Source organism: Lissotriton helveticus, chromosome 9 (assembly GCF_964261635.1).
Source record: "Lissotriton helveticus chromosome 9, aLisHel1.1, whole genome shotgun sequence".
NCBI classification, from domain to species: Eukaryota; Metazoa; Chordata; class Amphibia; order Caudata; family Salamandridae; genus Lissotriton; species Lissotriton helveticus.
This window is the reverse complement of record NC_136070.1, coordinates 544,816,928-544,835,921: the sequence shown is the minus strand read 5'-3', so window position 1 is coordinate 544,835,921 and position 18,994 is coordinate 544,816,928. Positions and strand designations below refer to the sequence as shown.

The following is an 18,994-nucleotide window of genomic DNA, read 5'->3' as shown; positions in this document are numbered from 1 at the left end:
TGCTGTTGTTGGCAGCATTAAAAGAGAGTCACTGTGAGACAGTGGTTAAGGGTATACATTATTACTAAAAAATGTAGGTGTTCAAATCATGGATTTCGGCGATTGAGGTTTTCTGAATTAACATTACTCCGGTTACTTCCATAGGGTTTTGCTGATCACTGCGCGGTCTCGCGCTTCCCGGCCAAAGGCTTATATATATATATTGGAGGATGACAACTAACCGATAGGAGCGCAAGAGCCTCCTGACCTAATTATGGTGACACCCAGGTTCTTCCCGTTCTTGTGTGGTCAACAGGGCCTCGAGTATGACGTTACCTAACTCAGGGTGACAGGGCTTGATTGACGCCCATTTTCGCTCTGCTACCACAAATCCTTGAGCATGATTTTGTTTTTGTCTATGTATCTATCTATCTTTATTATTATTTTTATTTATTATTTTTTTCGTATTTTTATTTTGTATTTCCTTTTCGCCGACACGCAAGGCAGCCGCGCGCGTGTGACGGGATTTAGCCTAGGGCGTTGCGACCCCCCTTTTTGGGTATAGCTGAGGAATTGCCTGACGGCGTCGCCAGGCTTCTTTTTTCTAGTCGTCTCAGAAAGGGATTCCCAGATTTGACAGGCTGCAAATCAATGTCATAGTCAGCCACGATCGGCGATAGGCGTCGGTATGACGCCATTTGCGCCAGATCGTCCGAGAGGCGCAAAGCCTTTCATAAGATTGGACACCAGGACGCCAGATCCAGGTAGACCTTTTGCGACAGGCCCCTATGGGACAGATTTATTATCGTTGAGTGTATACAGGGTAGACGTTTTTTGCTTGTGGTCACATTCCTACTAGTTGGTCGGTTCTTTTTCCATCGTTTTTCCACAGCTTCTGGTGCTCTCCTCCTTCCCTACAATGGCAGTTGTTTCGGTGGCGGTTCTAATGGTTGATGCGAGGTATAGGTTATCCCAAGCTCTCAGCTCTCTAGTACCCTCTGAGTACCGAGTTATTTTACCTTTCAAGTTAATTGGATACATATATGTATGGATAGGTCTATCTTAACAGGCCTTGGCCTCACATTCCAGACATCGGATTGATGTGCTGGAATAGCCCGGTTATAACCTTCATACATTTGTGGCTCTTAGTTTAGGTTTCCAGGTTTATCTCAATCCTACGTGACTCAGTGGTTGTACGACCCAATCTACAATGCGAGGATGACTTTCCGATGGTATCAGTGCAAGAGTTTCACTTCATGTGAGTGCCACGGTAGCGGTGTGTTGGGCACCGTCATTCAAACAGTTTTTTCCGATCCTTCAGTTATTCGGGGTTTTTTATCGTGGCACGCCTCTGGAGGCTTACTGTTCAGCATGCACAATATCTCGACTGCGAGAACGATCAGCGGATATGGGCATATAGGTTATCTTCTTAGTGGACTAGTTCCAGGACTCAGGCCATTCTGCCGAAACTTTCATATTTAGGTTGTTGCAGTATACCTCCTTAGCCTACATGACAGTAAAGGATTGTTCCATCCGGTTTCCTTGTATTTCCGGCGACTGGGTCGCAACTTTCGTGCAGGGCGGACTCCATTTTGAAATTCCAATGCCCCTTGGGTCGGCGGAGGCCGGCTCGGTTTACCGCCTTACCGTACAATTTTTCCCTTTTCTCATGTAGTAGCACTCATGTAGATCAAGGCAGATGCCTTTATGGTTCACCAGGGAGCTACGGGCCGCCGTTTCATCGTTGCCGTTTAGTAAGCCCGGGTCTGGGTTTGACACATGGCAATGTGGTAAGTACAGTTTTCCCTAGGTGTATGTATTCCGACTTTGCTTTATTTACGATCAAGTTTCTGGTATCTACAATACTTTCCTGGTTTTCTAACGCGTTCATTTCGTATTTCTGGGTCCTTCCATTCCCGACCTACGTTTCGGCGATAGAGGGTCGCTTTGTTGATATGTACGCCATTTGGCGGCTTTGTGAGGACTTTGTGAGGACTGATTTCTCTTCTTGTGAATTATTTACCAAATAATGTACGGGGACTTCAGTAACGTTCACCTTATAGCGTCCATTTTGGCCGTTTTTCTGCGGCTCATTCTCGGTTCAGGGCAGGTTGCTGAACTTGCGTCGGGTTTTTCTTTCGAATTCTTTTTGGTGCAGTAAATATTCCAAACCGGACTAATTCTCGTCTTTTCCTTTTTATTACCAGACATATAATAGTATGTCAATTGGACATTAAATATTGTCAGGCTGTGTTACGAAGCATTCCACCTTCGGGTGTTCCTATGGCGAGGCAAGCCCGCGTTTTACAGGTATAGTATATACTATTGGAAGTTGCTCTGTCAGCGAGGTCTGAACTGCATGTGGTCAGGGCCTTGTCACACGAATTGGAGATAATGCACTTTATGGGTGTTTCTTCACATGCCTCATGGCTTACAACGATGATTCTCGGATTTACTATCGGAGGTTTTCGCGTATATGTTAATATGATTGTTGATGATTATTGACATTTTATATGTGAGTACGAGGCTATTGCAGCCGATGGTTGAGGGCCTTTGGCCGGAATAGGTGTTAGAACCAATTGTGAGACACAGTTTGCTCAAGTACAATACTTATCATTCTTGTTTTGATAATTCCCATTGTTGTGCAAGTTTTAATTCTTCTGATGGAGTTTCTCAGACTCTATTTAAACAGTGTATTATGTACCGGTGGGAGATTTAAGACTGTAGTTGTGTTAGTAAGCGTTAAACTAGCATAATCCGAAGCCTCCGGTCCTGTAATAGAATCAAAAATTAGCTAGCATTCGCGCCAAGAATTTTCAATTCTATTAAGGATACGGAGGCGAGGATTATCCCACCCGGTTTATTACAGTATTGGTAATAATTACCCACCCGCATGTACTTGATATTCTGTGTCAGCAGAAGTTACGGGTTTTTCCTGTCTCATTCCTTTCAGCTTCGAGTAAAGAAGAAGGAGCAGGTGTTCTTCTGGCTTAGAAGACGTAATCTTTCCAGTTTGGCGATGGTTCTCCATGTTGAAGGATGTTTATTGAGACTCATATTCCGTGAAATGGACTGGATTTATTAATGTGTGGACTGTATATGTTCGAGCAAAGAAAGAGGAGGAGACACAGGGTACAGCAGCTCTTATGGGGCTATACAGGATGTGATGTATGTACAAGCATCATGGGAAATGTAGTTTTATTTGCATACAAAACGTTTTTCATTGGCTGCTGTGAGTAGCAAATATAAGAAAGAGAAGCATAATCCTCGCCTCCGTGTCCTTAATAGAATTGAAAATTCTTGGCGCGAATGCTAGCTAATTTTTGATTGAACCCTGATGTCAAGGGAAGCCAGAGAGACCCAAGTGATCATTAAACATCATTGAAACAACCCTTTCAGATGTAATCTGCGGTCAGCAAAGCAAGCAGTGGAAGATAGAGGATGGAGGATTGCACTCACCACCAAGGCAAAGGCACACATGAAATGTAGGAAGAGGCTTACCTGAAAGTGGAAGACACCAGCGTAGCCATCCTGGAAGCTCTGCCCATGAGGCACTACCCGTTGGAGGATGGGCTCGTTCAGGGTAAGGGAGGCAATAGCAGCTAAGAGCCAGCAGTCACCTAGAAACAAACATGGTATGTGATGAGACAAAAGGGCGCTGTAATTCGGGTACCAGTTTATCTTGAAATGCCAATCGTGTCACTTCTGGAACAATGATCAATCGACAGACAGTCTACACTTCTTCGGTGTTAAGAGTTTTGGTTTTTATGGCTGCCAACTTTTGGATTGTCTATCTGGATGCCGCTGGCATATACTACTGCACATAAATTAACTGAAAGATTCCTGCTAGACCCCACCTTACATTTAGGCATGCTAGAGCAAACCCCACCGGTGCGAAGTTCTGCAGGTCATCGCCTTAAGAGCAGGGGACCCTACAGGTACAGACCATCCAATAGCTCTGTGTGCTGGCTAGGACAGAGAAAGATAGAGGGCTCATAAAGACACTTTAGTTGCACGTCTACAGGCAAGACGTAGATCGTGGTTCACTTATCAAAACTCTGCTACGTCACAGGTTCTGTTTTCAAAAAGTGAAACCTACAAATAAAATTCAACTTTGTAGCTTTCTGGAAAGAGAGGAAGAAGAAGAGGAGGAAGAGGAGGAGTAAGGAGGAGGAGGCAGAATAGGAGGAAGAACGAGAAGGAGGAGGGAGGAGGGAGGACGTGCTGGTGTGCGTTTGGGACAGGGACAGTCTACTTGCATATCCCCAAAAACGTATTTACATTTCAAGACAAAAAAAATTCAGCTGCCACATTTCAACATAATGCATAGACGCTTTTTTCGCAAGCCAAAGTGACAAAAGCAAAAATGCAGGCAGCAGCTAGCTCAAATACAAATGATTAACCCCTTTGGGGCTGATGACGAGCTCAGCTCGTCATGAGCGTAACGTGCCGTGCGCTGATGACGAGCTGAGCTCGTCATGAAACGCGGTAATTTGAAAAACGCAGCGCGCAGCGGGAAAACCGCTAGCGCGCATGCGGTTAAACCAAGAGCCTCTTTTCTTCCAGGCATCAAGATCTCCACCAGGACAACTTAAGCTGGGTATCCGTAACTGTTTAAATGCACAATCTGTAACCTGAGAATTAGTTCATGCACCAAAGAAAAAACTAGTTAGATGGCATAGCACAAGCGGTGGGTCTCACCGCTGATCAATATCTTTTCGTACCCGAGATGTCTGTAGCAGGCAGTGCCTAGGAATAAACATCTTCAGAGTCACTGCAATACATCACATCTTTAATTCAGGTTGCCATTTCATTAGGAGGTCCATACACAGACATAGCAACCCTTCAATGTAACTAGATGGTCTACAGCTATAACCAGTAAAGTTGGAGGAAGAGGATCAGGCCCCCTTTTGGAGGGCCACAAGGAAGACAGAGGCTACTGGACCCAGCCATGTTGGGTGAGGTCGTTTGTCACTTGTGTCCTGGTGTCCGGTTTACCCTATATTTTCAAACTGTGCCAAGAATGAGCCCTTTCAGCACTGAAGTCTCATCACAGCAAGGGCGAGCAGTCACATGCGTCTCAGGGAGGTAGTGTGGGGTTCAAGAGATCAGAGCCAGAGTAAATACTCCGACACTTAATTGCCAACCCAGTGCTAGTCTTTTTGCCCATAATAGTAGCTATAGCCCCCACAATTGTATGGCAGAGCCATGAGTTAGGCCAATGTGCAGATTATGTCACTGTTACCCCAACAGGCACCAAAAGGCACTCAGTTCAATAGTTCTTAAGACAGGTTTAGTTGAGGCAGAAAGTCGCAAGTGCTGGTGCTCAAGCCCTTGGAAGGCATCTCAATCTTTTGCTTAGCTCGCAGGTGAAGCTCTGCGTTACCTCCTTAATGGTCTTGCAGATTATGCGGTGTTACAGGTGCTGTCCGCATCCTGTCTTTGCAGCAGTCTCTCAAATGAGGAATTTAGCATCGCGAGAGAATGGTGCCTTTGGCAGTTGCGGTTTCTAGGCCAAGCACCAACATGCCCCACAGCAAGGCAGTTGCAGGGTCAATTTATCAGTGGGACCTGTCTTGATCAGCTGCAGATTTCCAAACTAACCAGGCTCCACCTAGCGGTGACGTGTCTCCTTTCCCTCTGGCGTCAGCAACAGCATCACCACCTCCTGGCCCACAGCAGCTGCTGGCGGACACAGTAACAATTTCTGTGGCGAAGTCTTTGAGGCAGTTCGCACCAGGAAATAAAGGAGACCAACTCATGATACAGGCTACTCCAGCATTTACTTTGTAATGTACTCTGCTTTATTTGGGTGGTCTTCACATCAGCAACACATGTGATTTATCCTCCTGGACAGTTTTTCCTCCCGCAGGGTAAGGCATACTCTTTCGCTCTCAACAGGTAGGCAGGCTTCTAGGCAGTAGCCAAACCCTCAGCTCCTTCAGCAGTAAGTGCAGACTTTAGCTTATGTCGCCTCTCTTCTGGGAGACCAGCAACCAGAGAGAACCAGAGCAAGTTACACAGCATCGCTTCCAGTACTCTGCGGACCACCCTCTTCTATGGTCATGAAAACTTGGAACTTGAACAAATACCACGTGTATACACATTTTACAGACAAAGGATGTGGATTCAATACATGAGGTGTAACCAGTTTGGTTTGTTTCTCTTCCATGTCACCTCTAGGCTACGTACCAGACACAGCATTTGTTTTCAAGTGATGTTTCTCACAGCAGGGACCAATGGGGCTGGCTCGATTCAAGGAGCGCCCAAAACATGGGCACAATGAAGTGTGCGATTTCAGCATGTGGTTGTCTTCAGCCTTCTTGAAGCAGTAATCTTGGACAAGCAAAATGGAAGGCTGGGTCTAGAAACGTCCTCACCTTTAACAGAAACTGACCCCCACACCTCACATCTACCAAATGTCAGGGCTCAGCAGTATTAATCAGAGGCTCCTTGCTAACCAAGTCTCATGAAATTTTTAAAGGTAGACCGAGCCACAGGAATGCAGGCAATACAATTCCAGTGTCTTGGGAAGCGATCCTCATCCTCTATCTTTTGCCATGCTAAATTAGGGGCATCCAAAATGGATCCCCCTGGTTTCAGTGTTCATATTCACACAGATACCGAGTCTTGCCACCATACTGGTATCACACTCTCACTAACCACATACATGCACTCATCATGTTTATGGGATGTCAAGTGCAAGCTTCTATGACAAAATATACTGTGACAAAAATATTTCGATACTAAGTAGTGGCGAAAAGAATTAAGACCACAAATACGGACTTTACATACTTTCTATGTTAAGGACACAAATGTTAATTGCAAAAATATAGTGGATCAAACTTTCATGATTAAAATATAAAATTAGAAATATTTAACATTATATTAATTTTAAAAAATGTACTTAAAAAAATTACACTTGCGGAGGAGGAGCCTAGCCCGCGAGCGTAATGGTCGCCCTTTAGCTCGGCTCCTGCAGCCCTCCGGCCTGATTGCCTATCCTGTCTTCTATCCTGTCCGGGGACGACACATTTTTGGGGAATTGGAAACAGAACGACTTGTTTGTACTTACCATCTGGCCCCGGGGTCTCGGTGTGCAGCGGCTCCGGAGTTGTGTCCTCTGCGAGATCGGGGCCTCCGTGAAACTTAGACCGGGACCTAGCCGGTGGGATCCGTCGGCTCTCGGCCCCGGCCGAGAGCGTGAACCAGTGATGGGAGCCGTTGTGCGAAGGTCCCGGCGATCCTGATCCGGGCCTGCCCTGGTGGCCGCGCGGCCGATGTGGGTGAGAAGCCCCAGGACCTGATTCTGTGAAGGGGTCTCCCCCGCCGCTGCTTTGTCCGGCGGCCCTGGTCCTCGGTGCCCGGACTCCGCTTGTTTGGGGCGCCGTTGCTGGTGTTGGCAGAGACCCGTCTTGGGCAGACATCCTTTTGGCATCGAGGCCGCCCTTGCTGGGACCCCCGGAGCTTGTAAAGTCCTACATTTTCGAACTGTTCTTTCCGGGGGTCTTGGTGGGCGGCGACTGGGCTGATTTCACGAAATGGCGGCCGACCCTCTGGAACAAGAATCACCCTGTGGCAGCGGGCTCGTGTTGCCTAATTGTGCGGGGATCGGATCTGGTGAGCGTGAGCCTACGGTCAGAGATATCCTGGAAGCCCTGAGATCCCTGCACGCATCCCTGGCCCCGGGCGTCTCGGTGGGTCCGGCACGATCTGCCGCCATTTTGGGCGGCCGTTTCTTCTTGTCGCCCTCTTGTTTCAACAACTCCATTGCCTCGCCCCCCTCGATTGACTTGAGTGTCTCCACCACTGATCGAAGATCGTGTTGTGTGCGGTGACTTTGGGGCACCCTGTTTTTCGGGGTTCGGGCCCCGGGGACTTGGACGCTGTGCCGCGGCCCTGTTCGACATTAATGCCTGGAACTATTGGTGGACTGTCTCCTGTGCCTGCTCCGATGACTTTGCCTGTGTCTATAATAGAGACCACCTCGCCCGCTCCAGTGGCGAAACTGAACTCCTGTTTTTCATTACTCGTACTGCGATTGTTGATGCATCTACACTTTCTGTTTGGACTTCTGCTCCCTTGCGGATCGATCTACCCCCCATGTAGCTATGCTAGTCACCATTCTACTCGATTATATGCTGGTCTCGTATTTAGTATTTGGTTTCACATTGACATGTGGTGGGTGGGATTTGTCGCTCGAAAGGGTTGGGGGTGATATGTACGACTCCGGTTTGATTCCTGGTATACGACTTAGTAGCACAATTGTTTCTACCCGTATAAAGGTGGGAGGTCCCCTTCTCAGTATGTTTTGTGGCGCGTGATGGGGTGTCGTCCTGGTCTGTTTTTGGCTGTGCTTGTTTGGTTGGGCGGAGGGCGGCGGCCGACCATTCTGATTATTGTTATTATGCTCCTCCCTCCTGTCTTCTTCTTTCTGCTTCTGTTCCCTTTTTGTCTCGTTCTTCTTTCTTTCTTTCTTCTTGCTATATTTCGGGTTCTGGTTTAGGGCGACAGGCACGCTGTTTAAAGGGTAGGCCCTAGCCTTCTACAGGGGTGCAGGGTGGGATGGGTGGGTTGGGTTCTACTTGTTGTTTGTCTTCTGGTTCTATGGCCCTTTTGTATCTCTTTTTCGTGAGGCCGCGTCTGTCCTGACCTCCTGTGGGGTGTTTCGGGTGGGGTGTGTGGCGTCGTTAATCCTCCTGCTATGATTAGGCTGCCTTTCTCCTCGTTCCCCATACCCTCACTTGTGCTGCTACTCCTGTTGTCTCCTATATTCCCGCCACGGGGGGCCTGTGTCGACGTGTCTTCTTCCTTTCGTTTTTATATTTCCTTCCTTTTTTCATTGTTTCACCTTGTCCTCCCTTCCCTTTCCTTTCCCCTCCTCTTCCCCCTCCCTTCTTCGTCCCCTCCCCTTTTCCTTCCTGTTTCCTAGAGGTTACTATGACGGGCTGGTTTTGATGCACTGTTTTTCCGATCCCTCTGTTTTGGCTTGGTTGTGTCTTGGGTGGCGGGCATGTTACGAGGATAATGCTCAGGGGCCGATTATGTCTCACATATCCTGCCTTTCTTGAGTGCATTGTGTTGTCCCCCCTGTATTGCGGCCCCATGCCCCCTTATTGATGCTGAGGTTGGTTACGGGATATCGGATGTCTCCATACTGAAAGTGAGCCTGTCATACGCCTTTTCCCCATATTATAAAATTAAACCCTATTTACTCCTGTGTCCTGGCCCTTTGGTTCCTACGTCTCTTCTCCCCTTTTACGATTGTACAGCCTCTGCTTTGTGCTGACTGATTCTGTAATATTTGCCTTGAGACCTCTGATTGCTTTGCACATTGCGGCCGGCCGGCTTGGTTGTAGGCCTCGACTTGTCTCTCCTTTTGATGCCAATAAAGGTTTAAAAAAAAAAAAATTACACTTGCAAAAATATGTTCATATGCTATAGAATATAAATATATTTGATAATAAAACATACATTAAAATATGACCTTCAAAACAATTGCAAAACAGAATAAAAAACAATATATGTTAAGGTATAAAAATAAACATGCAACAAAATGGTTGAAGTTTAAAAAAAAATGATTTAATAAAATAGTATTACTTGGCGACAAGTAGGACTACCCCGCCGCTCGCACAGAACACACCAGAGCCAACGCGGAGACAGCCAACCAAGGTCTCAGGCATCGGATGGAATTGGATCGACGCACTCCCACACGCCGGACAACACCAACACACTGGCAGACGTGGATGAATAATCTCCCGACACCAGGTTGAAGGAACACTGAAAAGTCTTCTTGGGTGAGACCCGACTTGGACACTGACCCGGGGGAGACCGGAGAGGGCAGGGGGCCTGTCTACTCCGGAGGACACTTCACCCCAGCAAGCAAGTACTGTTTATGGGTTGGGTAAAGCACTCTGCTGAGTTGGGGTGGCGGGCAGTTCTAGGCCCGTTTGGCAGGGAGGCAGGGAGGAGGGAGGAGTGGGGGGGTTGTTTAAATGTTCAATGCAAACCGCAAACTGAAACAGAATACACATTTTATCAGGTTCAGTTTGGGAGGGGAGAGGGGAAGTTAATTGAGTTTGTTAGAGATCTACAGGAAGGGTCGGGTTGTGCTGGCTGGTACCCGCGCTGCTTTCTCGGTAGGGAGGGGCGGGACACCGAGGCCGCAAGACACACTGGATACATGAGCATCTACAAAACGGACTATGGCAGATTACTCACAACATAGTCGGGAAGAGGGGGTGCCTAGATCTCAGGGAACACCCCTTCGCATACTAACATGGAACGTAAGGGGACTGGGAGATAAGGTCAAACGTGGGCTAGTACTTACTGCATTGAAAAGACAGGGGCCGGCTCTGGCACTCCTTCAAGAAACTCATTTACAGGGTGGGACTTCCAAGGCGCTTGATAGGAGAGGCTATAAAATGGTGGCACATTCGGAGTTCACATCAGGCTCTCGAGGGACTGGTATTTTACTTAAGAAATCCTCACAGTTTATACCAATGAATACGAAGATTGATGGGCAGGGTTGCTTCGCGGCCCTACAGGGACAGTGGGAATGAAGATTTATTAATGTGGTCTCGGTATATATCCCCCCGGCACTTCACTCGGTCATGCTTCCGGCACTGGGTGAGTTTCTCCTGACCCTTCCAGAGGGCGATATCGTACTTGGGGGGGATTTCAATGCCACTGCAGACAATACGCTTGACAGGTTCCCAGCCACAGGTTCGACCGAGGGTCCCTCACGCTTCCAACGTTTCTTGACCGCTATGGGTCTAGTGGATATCTGGCGGCATGCCCACCCTAGCATGAGACAATACACTTACAACTCTGCTGTTCACAATAGTCTATCGAGGATAGATTACTTCCTGGCATTGGGAGAATGCATACAACACGTAGACACCATAGACATTCAACCCAGAGGCATATCGGATCACTCCCCTATTATTTTAACACTCTCCACCCAGGAGAAAACACGCAAACGGCTTTACCCCATACAGGCTGCATACCTCAAGGTGCCCAAGGTCAGGAAAGCACTCAAGAAGGCGACGATGCATTATTTCGACGAGAATCTAGAGTCAGTGCAGTCGGCAGCGACCCTGTGGGAAGCATACAAGACAGTGTTAAGGGGGCAAGCAATAACCACACTTACAGGCTATAGAAGGGGAAAAGCGCTCGAGTTGGCTGCACTAGAGCTGGAGCTGCAAGACGCAACAGTAAGACACGAAACACACCCCACACCGGACACGGCCCATGCACTGCACCTCCAACAACACTCATATACGGAATATTTGCGACACCAAGTGAGGGGGCAAATGACAGTAACAAAGAACAGGATTTATGATATAGGAGATAAAGCGGGCAGGATGTTGGCTTGGTTAGACAAAAAAGGGGGGGAGCTCTAGAGGTATCCAACAAGTAGAAGACAGGAGAGGTACAATGCATGCAAGCCCAGAGCGAATCGTAGAAATACTTGCTGACCACTTTGAGGGAGTTTACACATCTGACAGGGAGGTGACAGTAGAAATGGCCAGGGCGGCACTAGAACCTATCCACACACCGACATTGCAGCCGGAGGCATTAGCGGAACTGGAGGCAGATAGAACCACGGAAGAAATCCAAATAGCAATACGAGCGATAAAACCCGGTAAGGCGATTGGCCCGAATGGCATCCCGATAGAGTGGTATCAGGCCACATCGGAGAGGCTCAGTAAACACCTACTTGCCATGTATAAGGATTGCTTATCGAAGGGTGAACTCCCACCAGACCAGAGAGTAGCGACCATCATTGCGATACCTAAACCTGGGAAACCACAGGAAGATTGCAATTCCTACCGCCCCATATCCCTGCTTAATGCAGAAGTTAAAATACTAGCCAAACTCCTGGCTACCCGATTAATGACACACCTACCAGACCTTATACATCCCGACCAGTCCGGGTTCATGCCGCACAGAAACACGGCACTGAATTTGCGAAGAGTACACGGAGTGTTGGCAAGAGCGGATTCGATTCCCGGGCCGGCGGTTATACTGGCCCTCGATGCAAAAATGGCATTCGATCTGGTCGAATGGAATTACCTATTTGAGGTCCTGGCACACTTAGGGTTTGGACCCAAATTCATAGCATGGATCAGACTGCTGTACGCGAGGCCGGTGGCGCAGGTGGTAGCGAATGGCCATATCTCGCACACATTTCCATTGGGTAGAGGCACTCGACAGGGTTGCCCCCTGTCGCCACTACTTTTCGCAATCGCCCTAGAACCATTAGCACAACTGATATGGTCTACCCCACTGCTTAGAGGGATTTCCTGGGCTGAGGGATGGGAGGACCGCGTCTCCCTCTGCGCGGACGACATGCTGGTTTACCTCACAGACCCGGAACATAGCATCCCGGCGCTCCTAACACTGTGTGATGAGCACGGGAAAGTCTCGGGATACACGTTGAATTGGAACAAGTCGGAACTATATGTTCTGAAGGGCCCGATCCCGACACTGAGCGCACATTGCCCCTTGAACGAAGCCGGTTCATCCTTTAAGTACCTGGGCATACATGTCACCAAGGATCCGGTAGAATTTGCACAGAAAAATCTAAAGCCCCCCATGGAACGGCTTAAACAGGACGTTGGGTTCTGGGCCGGACTGCCCCTAACGATGCTGGGTAAGGCTGCACTGTACAAAATTATGTCATTGCCCCGTTTCCTATACATCCTGGAGAATACGCCGTACCCGGTAGAACCAGGATACTTCAGGAAGGTGTCCGCGTTGGTGGCGGTTCTCCTGTGGAGTAACTGCCCGGCTCGCATTGCACAGGCCAAACTGCACAAGGGGTGGTATGACGGAGGGATTGCACTGCCAGACCTGAAACTGTACTACTGGGCAGCGCAGCTGAAAAACATAAATCAGTGGATCCACGCCCCCCAAACCGACCCAGCGTTCAGTGCAGACAGGACACAACTAGGAGCGAATACCCTACTGGCCCCCTTGTACGACCAACGAGTGGTACGCAAACTGATGCGTCCCACAAGACTCATAGCAGCGATATGGCACGTGGCGCTGAAGTCATTGGGTTGGAAAGGGAGAATAACCAAACTTACTTCCCTGTGGGACTCCCGGGCTCTGGGGAACCTACGAAATAGCAAGGGCTTCTCCCAATGGGATGAGATAGGCCTGTCCACGGTGGGAGACTTGTGGGAACGGGGCACGGTGATTCCATTTGCATGGCTGACAGAACAATATGAGCTGGGACCACGGGAGGCGTTCCGATACACCCAGATTCGACACGCTTTACTTAACGCCATCCCCCCAGAGACGGAGATACCAGAGGCCTCCCCGCTTGAGGACCACCTCCTTACGGACTTTATGTCAGAGCGAGCAACCTCGCTCACATACCGTAAATTGATCAATAATTTGCCAGATCCCATGGGCAAACTTAAGGAAAAGTGGGAGGAAGACGTGGCAGCTATGGACGAACACGAGTGGAATGAAGCAGTGGCATCGCCCAAAGAAGTGGGCATCTCAGCTAAGTTCCGGCTTGTACAGCTCAAAATTCTGCATAGAGTATATTATACTAGAACGACACTGTACCTCATACACCGTGCTCAGCACCCATTCTGTCTCCGGGGGTGCGGGGAGGAAGGGACATTCTTCCACACGATATGGGACTGCCCACGCATTCAAGAATACTGGAGACGTGTATTGCGCACAATATCTCAGACTATGGGGATCTCCCTGATCCCGGAGCCACGAAAATGCATACTTAATGTATGGGAACCCAACGAATTGTCCAGACATGGCCAGCAATGGGTCACTTTGGGCTTGGTCATAGCTAAAAGGGACATAGCACAGAAATGGGGGGCAACAGAGGTGCCGACGAGAACACAATGGTGTGAGAACATGGACAGGGTAATGATCACGGAAAGGGAGGTGTACGCTAGCAGAGCCTGCCCGAGAAAATGGAACAAGATCTGGACCCCGTGGAACACATACCGGGGTGACATTTGTGAACCCTTACCAGAAGACGAACCAATATCATCTGATGAGGAAGGGGAGGACGGTTAGCGGCTCTAGGGAGGGGTTGAGTGGAGGTAAGGTTCAGAACTGAGGGAGTCCGTGGAAGTCGGGAGGGTTGACACAGAGGGACTACTAGGGCAGGTACACAGCATGAATTTCCATGTACACTTATCCTTAGTAATACACACTGGATAAGACCTTGCAGACCTAAGCGCAGATTAATTTGTCAGACACTTAGCACGGCACGATGTATGCAGATTCGCTTCAGCACAAGAAGACCTACCTGTGATGTCTTTGTTGATTTTTACGTTGTTTATTGTTGAAAAAACAAAAAAACAAACCTATCCAAATCCGTACACTACCAGTGATTGATGCGCCTTTATTATTAAACGAAATAACCTAACTCTGCGCCAGCAACAACCATTCAGATTTTTCCAATGGTTAGACTATTGCAGCAATGTTATAGCGGCCGGCCCGCTGGGTTGTAGGCCAGAAGCTGTGTAAGACTAATAAGGTGCAATAAAGGTTTTTGAAAAAAAAAATAGTATTACTAAAATATATATATAATAAAACTTAAAATTAAAATAAAATTGAATCACAAAAAATATAAAACAGAACAAAACAAACGTGAAATTAAAAAAAAACTGGGCTTTGAAGGTTTAAATTCACTATTCCCACTCCAAACTAAGTGAAAGTGGAGAACTTGGACTCTGGAGAAGAAGGATTTGACTAGTACAATCCCTTCAAGAGCAACGGCAGGGAAAGTGCTGGACTTTGGAGAGGTCAGATTTGCTATCCCCACTTCAATGTAAGCAACAGCAGGGAAAGTGGTAGATGTTGGAAGGGTCGGATATACTATTCCCACTCTTAAATTAAAAAAAACACTAAACAGATAAAATATAAACAAAAGTATATTTAAAGAAATAGGTTAAATACATATTATTTTGACATGATGAATACAAAGAATTAAATACTAAGATTACAGCATTAGAATGAAGATTATACATTAAATATTAAAAATGTTTACTAATTAACAGCATAAAAAATACATATAATACACTTCCCACCCTTCTGCCCTAAAACTCCAACACCCACAAAAACAAATAAATACACAAAAAAAAATAAAGTACTGTTGTAACCTATGCTGTTCATTCTTTTATGTTCTTCATGCTTGTGATATTTCATATGGAATGTGGTGAAGCAGTTGCTGGTGGAATAAGCCGCTGATCTTGTTGGTGGAAATAACAAACTTAAGGTAAGGCTACATGAATATCGGATTCATTGAACTTATCATTAGCGAAGAGTATGGCAGGCTGTCCACCAACACCCCTCATGAACACAGCGTTTATTATGACGGTTTAACTCACATATTACAACTTCAGACGTTTCTGTGGACTATTTACATTGCAAGTAAGCTTTTTTCTGGGTATTTCTCATTTTGTACGACATAGAATCTCAAGACCAAAGAGAACTGTTTTAGTATCTGAAAATGTTGTGACATTTAGCTTTCACCGTTAAGATATACTATTAATTTTCTACCAAGCATGCTAGTAAAGGAGAGCCCTGGCCATGAGTCAATCGTAGGCCTGGTATTCTGGACAGACTGCGAAGTGTAAAGAACTGAGAGTTAAAAGACAACTGCGCATGCCTTATACGGAAGAGGACATTTTCAAGAATGGCTTTTATCTCCTGGAACATTATGTGAAATTTTTAAAAGTGTACCTTCTCACGCATTTAACTGTTGCGTGGACATCTCAGGAATCCTTCCTAAAGCATGTGAGATCCCAGTGCCTCAGTGCAAAGTCTCCATTGTTACTGTCATGCAGCTGGGTGGGATGTGACGGACTTATCTCTATGTAGCTTTAATAAAAGTCTGTAAGCAGCTGCTTCTTATTCCAAAATGCTTAATGTTCTGAGATGAGCAGTTGCTGCAGCGAAAGTACAAGCGCGAAGCGTACCATGTGACCGCGCGCAATAGCCTAAGATCACAATGCTGTACCAGAGTCGAAAGTCACGTATCTCAGTTTGGAGCTGGGATTTTGCGTAAATCAAGCAATTTTTTTTACATATCTTTGGAAATGGCACATGCTTTGTAAGGCGATTAAAATGTTAACCCGGAGCAGCAATTTCTCTTCACTGTGAATATATCCTTGAACTACAACATGGAATACTCTGCTCACATTGAAGCCAAATAATTTATTTGGATTTTGAGTCAAATTAGATGGCTGGACTTTTTGGTTTATTAGGTTGTTGTTTTAAGTTTTCTTTACAGAGACATTGGTTATGGCTGCGTCTGGCATGTCACAACCTCTGGGTTTTTTCAACATCAAGTGAACCATTACGACCCTAGAAGAAATTTTAAAAAACTTTTTGACTCCTATTTAATAGCTATTGGTGGGGACAAATTATCCTCTGCTAGGAAGCAAGGGGTTTTGCTATGCAATCTTGACATTGAGGAGCTTAATATCTATGAAAGTTTAGATGAAATTGTTATAGGAAATGGTGAAGGGGAGCCTTGAGAAGTATATGAAATGTCAGTAATGATGCTTGAAAGGCATTTCGGACAATGTATTAATGGATTAAGGCAAAAGGTAGGAAACAATGTGGTATCGTTGAAGAGTTTGGCTTGAACTTGTGAATTTGGGAAATTCAAAGAGTCACTCATTTGTTACCAATTGGTATGCTGCACAAATGATCTCCGTGTTATTAACTAAGAATCCTAAATTGAAAGAAGCTGTTGACATTGTAGAAGGCATGGAACACACTTCAGGTTGGGTCAGGGAGATGCGCAGTACAACTGCACACATTGTGGAAAGAATAGCCTGTCAAACTAAGGAGGACAAGAATGAAGGCAGTAAGCCTGAGGTGGCCAAGGTAGTGAACGAAGGGCCAGTGGGTAACTTCAATTCTGTAAAAGACAGCAGTGTTTTCAAAGATATCAAGTTTAAATGTTTCTAGATTGGAAGCTCTAATCCCCTTTCTAACGATCCTCTTTGTAATGCACATGATGCAACCTACAGAAGTTGTGGGATAAATGAGTATTTGGCTTGCATGAGCAAAAATACTAAAGTGTATGGAATTAGTCAAAAAGCCATATTACAAGTTTATTTTCTGTATCTAGTTTGGGACATGGGAATGTGCAAGTAGATGTGAGGCGAATCACGATGCCAGAGTACGAGATTGAAATTGGTGGGAAAAACGTGATGGTTTTGGATGATTCAGGTTCTCCTTTTACTCTTGAAGGTGACAAATACTGGGAGAGGGTTTATAGTGATGATAACATAACTTAAAAATTGATCTAGTAGTTACACTGTTATGAACTTAAATTTCAAGGGAAGAGAGACAGTGGGAAAGTCTATGTAGCTAAGCGTGGAGATAACCTTCTAGAGTGGTGTCAAAGAGATTTGTGAAGTACTCTAAATTCCAGTCCTCCATACCATGTTATTATAGTTTACAATGTATGGGAGGATATGAAACTGGTTAATGACTTGAAAGAAGTGTTAAAGAATGATCTTGGCTTACTGAAGCATTTTAAACATAAGATCATCTTAAAGGATAACCCTAAACAAGGTGGTGCATAAGGTGAGGAGAGTGCCCAATTTAGGGCCCGATTACGATGCGGTTAGGAAATCTTCCCGACCGAATCGAATTGGAAATGGTTTCTGACCCACTTGGATCAGGAGATTCCGACCGAGTACGATGCATCCGGATGATTCCAGATACGATTTGGTTGGACTCCCATTGACTTCAATGGTAGCCTATGTTCCTAACCGCATCTTAATCGAGCCCTTGGTCGGAAAGACAAGTTCTTATTCCGATTTGGAAGGAGCAAATGCCGTTAGGAGGCCTTCCTAACCGCATCGTAATCGGGCCCTTACTAATGAAGCTGTTCCAGACTGAGTTGGACAAATTGGTACAGTTTGGGTGATTGAGGTCTCAGGGTGGTTGGCCCCTATGGTTTTTGTTCCTAAGGATAATGGTGCGAAGATACAGATTTGTGTGGATCTGAGAGATTTAAATCAGTGTTTTTGGGTCGATTGTCAACCATTGCCTAGTATCACTGAAGCTTTGCCATTGCTTAAGGATTCGTGCATTTTTAGCGTGATAGATCTTTCAGCTGCCTACCATCAGGTGCTTCTCCATGAAGATTTGAAAGCCCTTACTTCCTTTGGCACACCTTTGGGAGCATTCAGGTGTGTAAGGATGCCATTCAGTTTGGCTTCTGCAGCTGCTTGCTTCCAAAGCTGTATGAAGGGTGTGCTTAAGAGGAGTGATTCGGATGTTTTTCTAGGACGATATCTTGGTATATGGAAAAGATAAGCAAAGTCATAACAGAGGTCAGATCATTCCTTGGATTGGCAGAGTACTACTCCAAATTTGTTCCTAATTTTTCGAGTGTTGTACAACCGCTAAGATTTTTGTTGAAGAAGGGTTCCAGCTCCGAGTAGGTCCCAGATGTGAAGAGGCGTTTAAGAACATAAAAAAGGACATTGCTAAGATGCCAACACTGACACTTTGATGTTTCTAAAAGAACTATTGAGACTATTGAAGCTAGTTTAAAAAGGGCTTAGGGCAATTTTGTCTCAAATTCTTGACGGAGAGGAGAGAGTAATGGCTTTCGCTTCTTGCTCACTTAAGGGAGCTAAGGAGTGTTATTCGGTTATTGAACGTGAAGCCCTGGCTTGAATGTGGGTGGAGCTTCATTTCAAGTTTTTCTTGTGGGGACTGCCATTTGTTTTGAGAACGGATCATAAGCAGTTTGTTCAGCTACTGGCTTGCAGGAACATTGGCAATACCACTCCATGTATAACGGGATGTGCTGAAAGCTTGATTTTATTCAATTATCGTGTAGAGTATCTTCCGAACATCAGGAATGTTCCTGCAGAATATCCATACAGATTACAAGTAGACAAGTCAGAATGATTTAAAAATAAAATAAACTTACCTCACCAGGTCTCGCATCGTCTCTCCTGATCTTCTCTCCTGTTGTCCTGCGTCCGGCAGG

At 46.2% G+C, this 18,994-nt stretch overlaps 1 protein-coding gene across 1 annotated transcript in view; it reads right to left on the bottom strand.

The window, feature by feature from the left end:
• CAPN1 (calpain 1) overlaps positions 1-18,994 on the bottom strand; it is a 245,531-nt gene that overhangs the window by 115,810 nt on the left and 110,727 nt on the right. Inside the window, exon 4 of the mRNA XM_078660425.1 lies at positions 3,481-3,599. Coding sequence (XP_078516551.1) covers positions 3,481-3,599 — 119 coding nt within the window. The remainder of the gene's footprint in view (positions 1-3,480; positions 3,600-18,994) is intronic.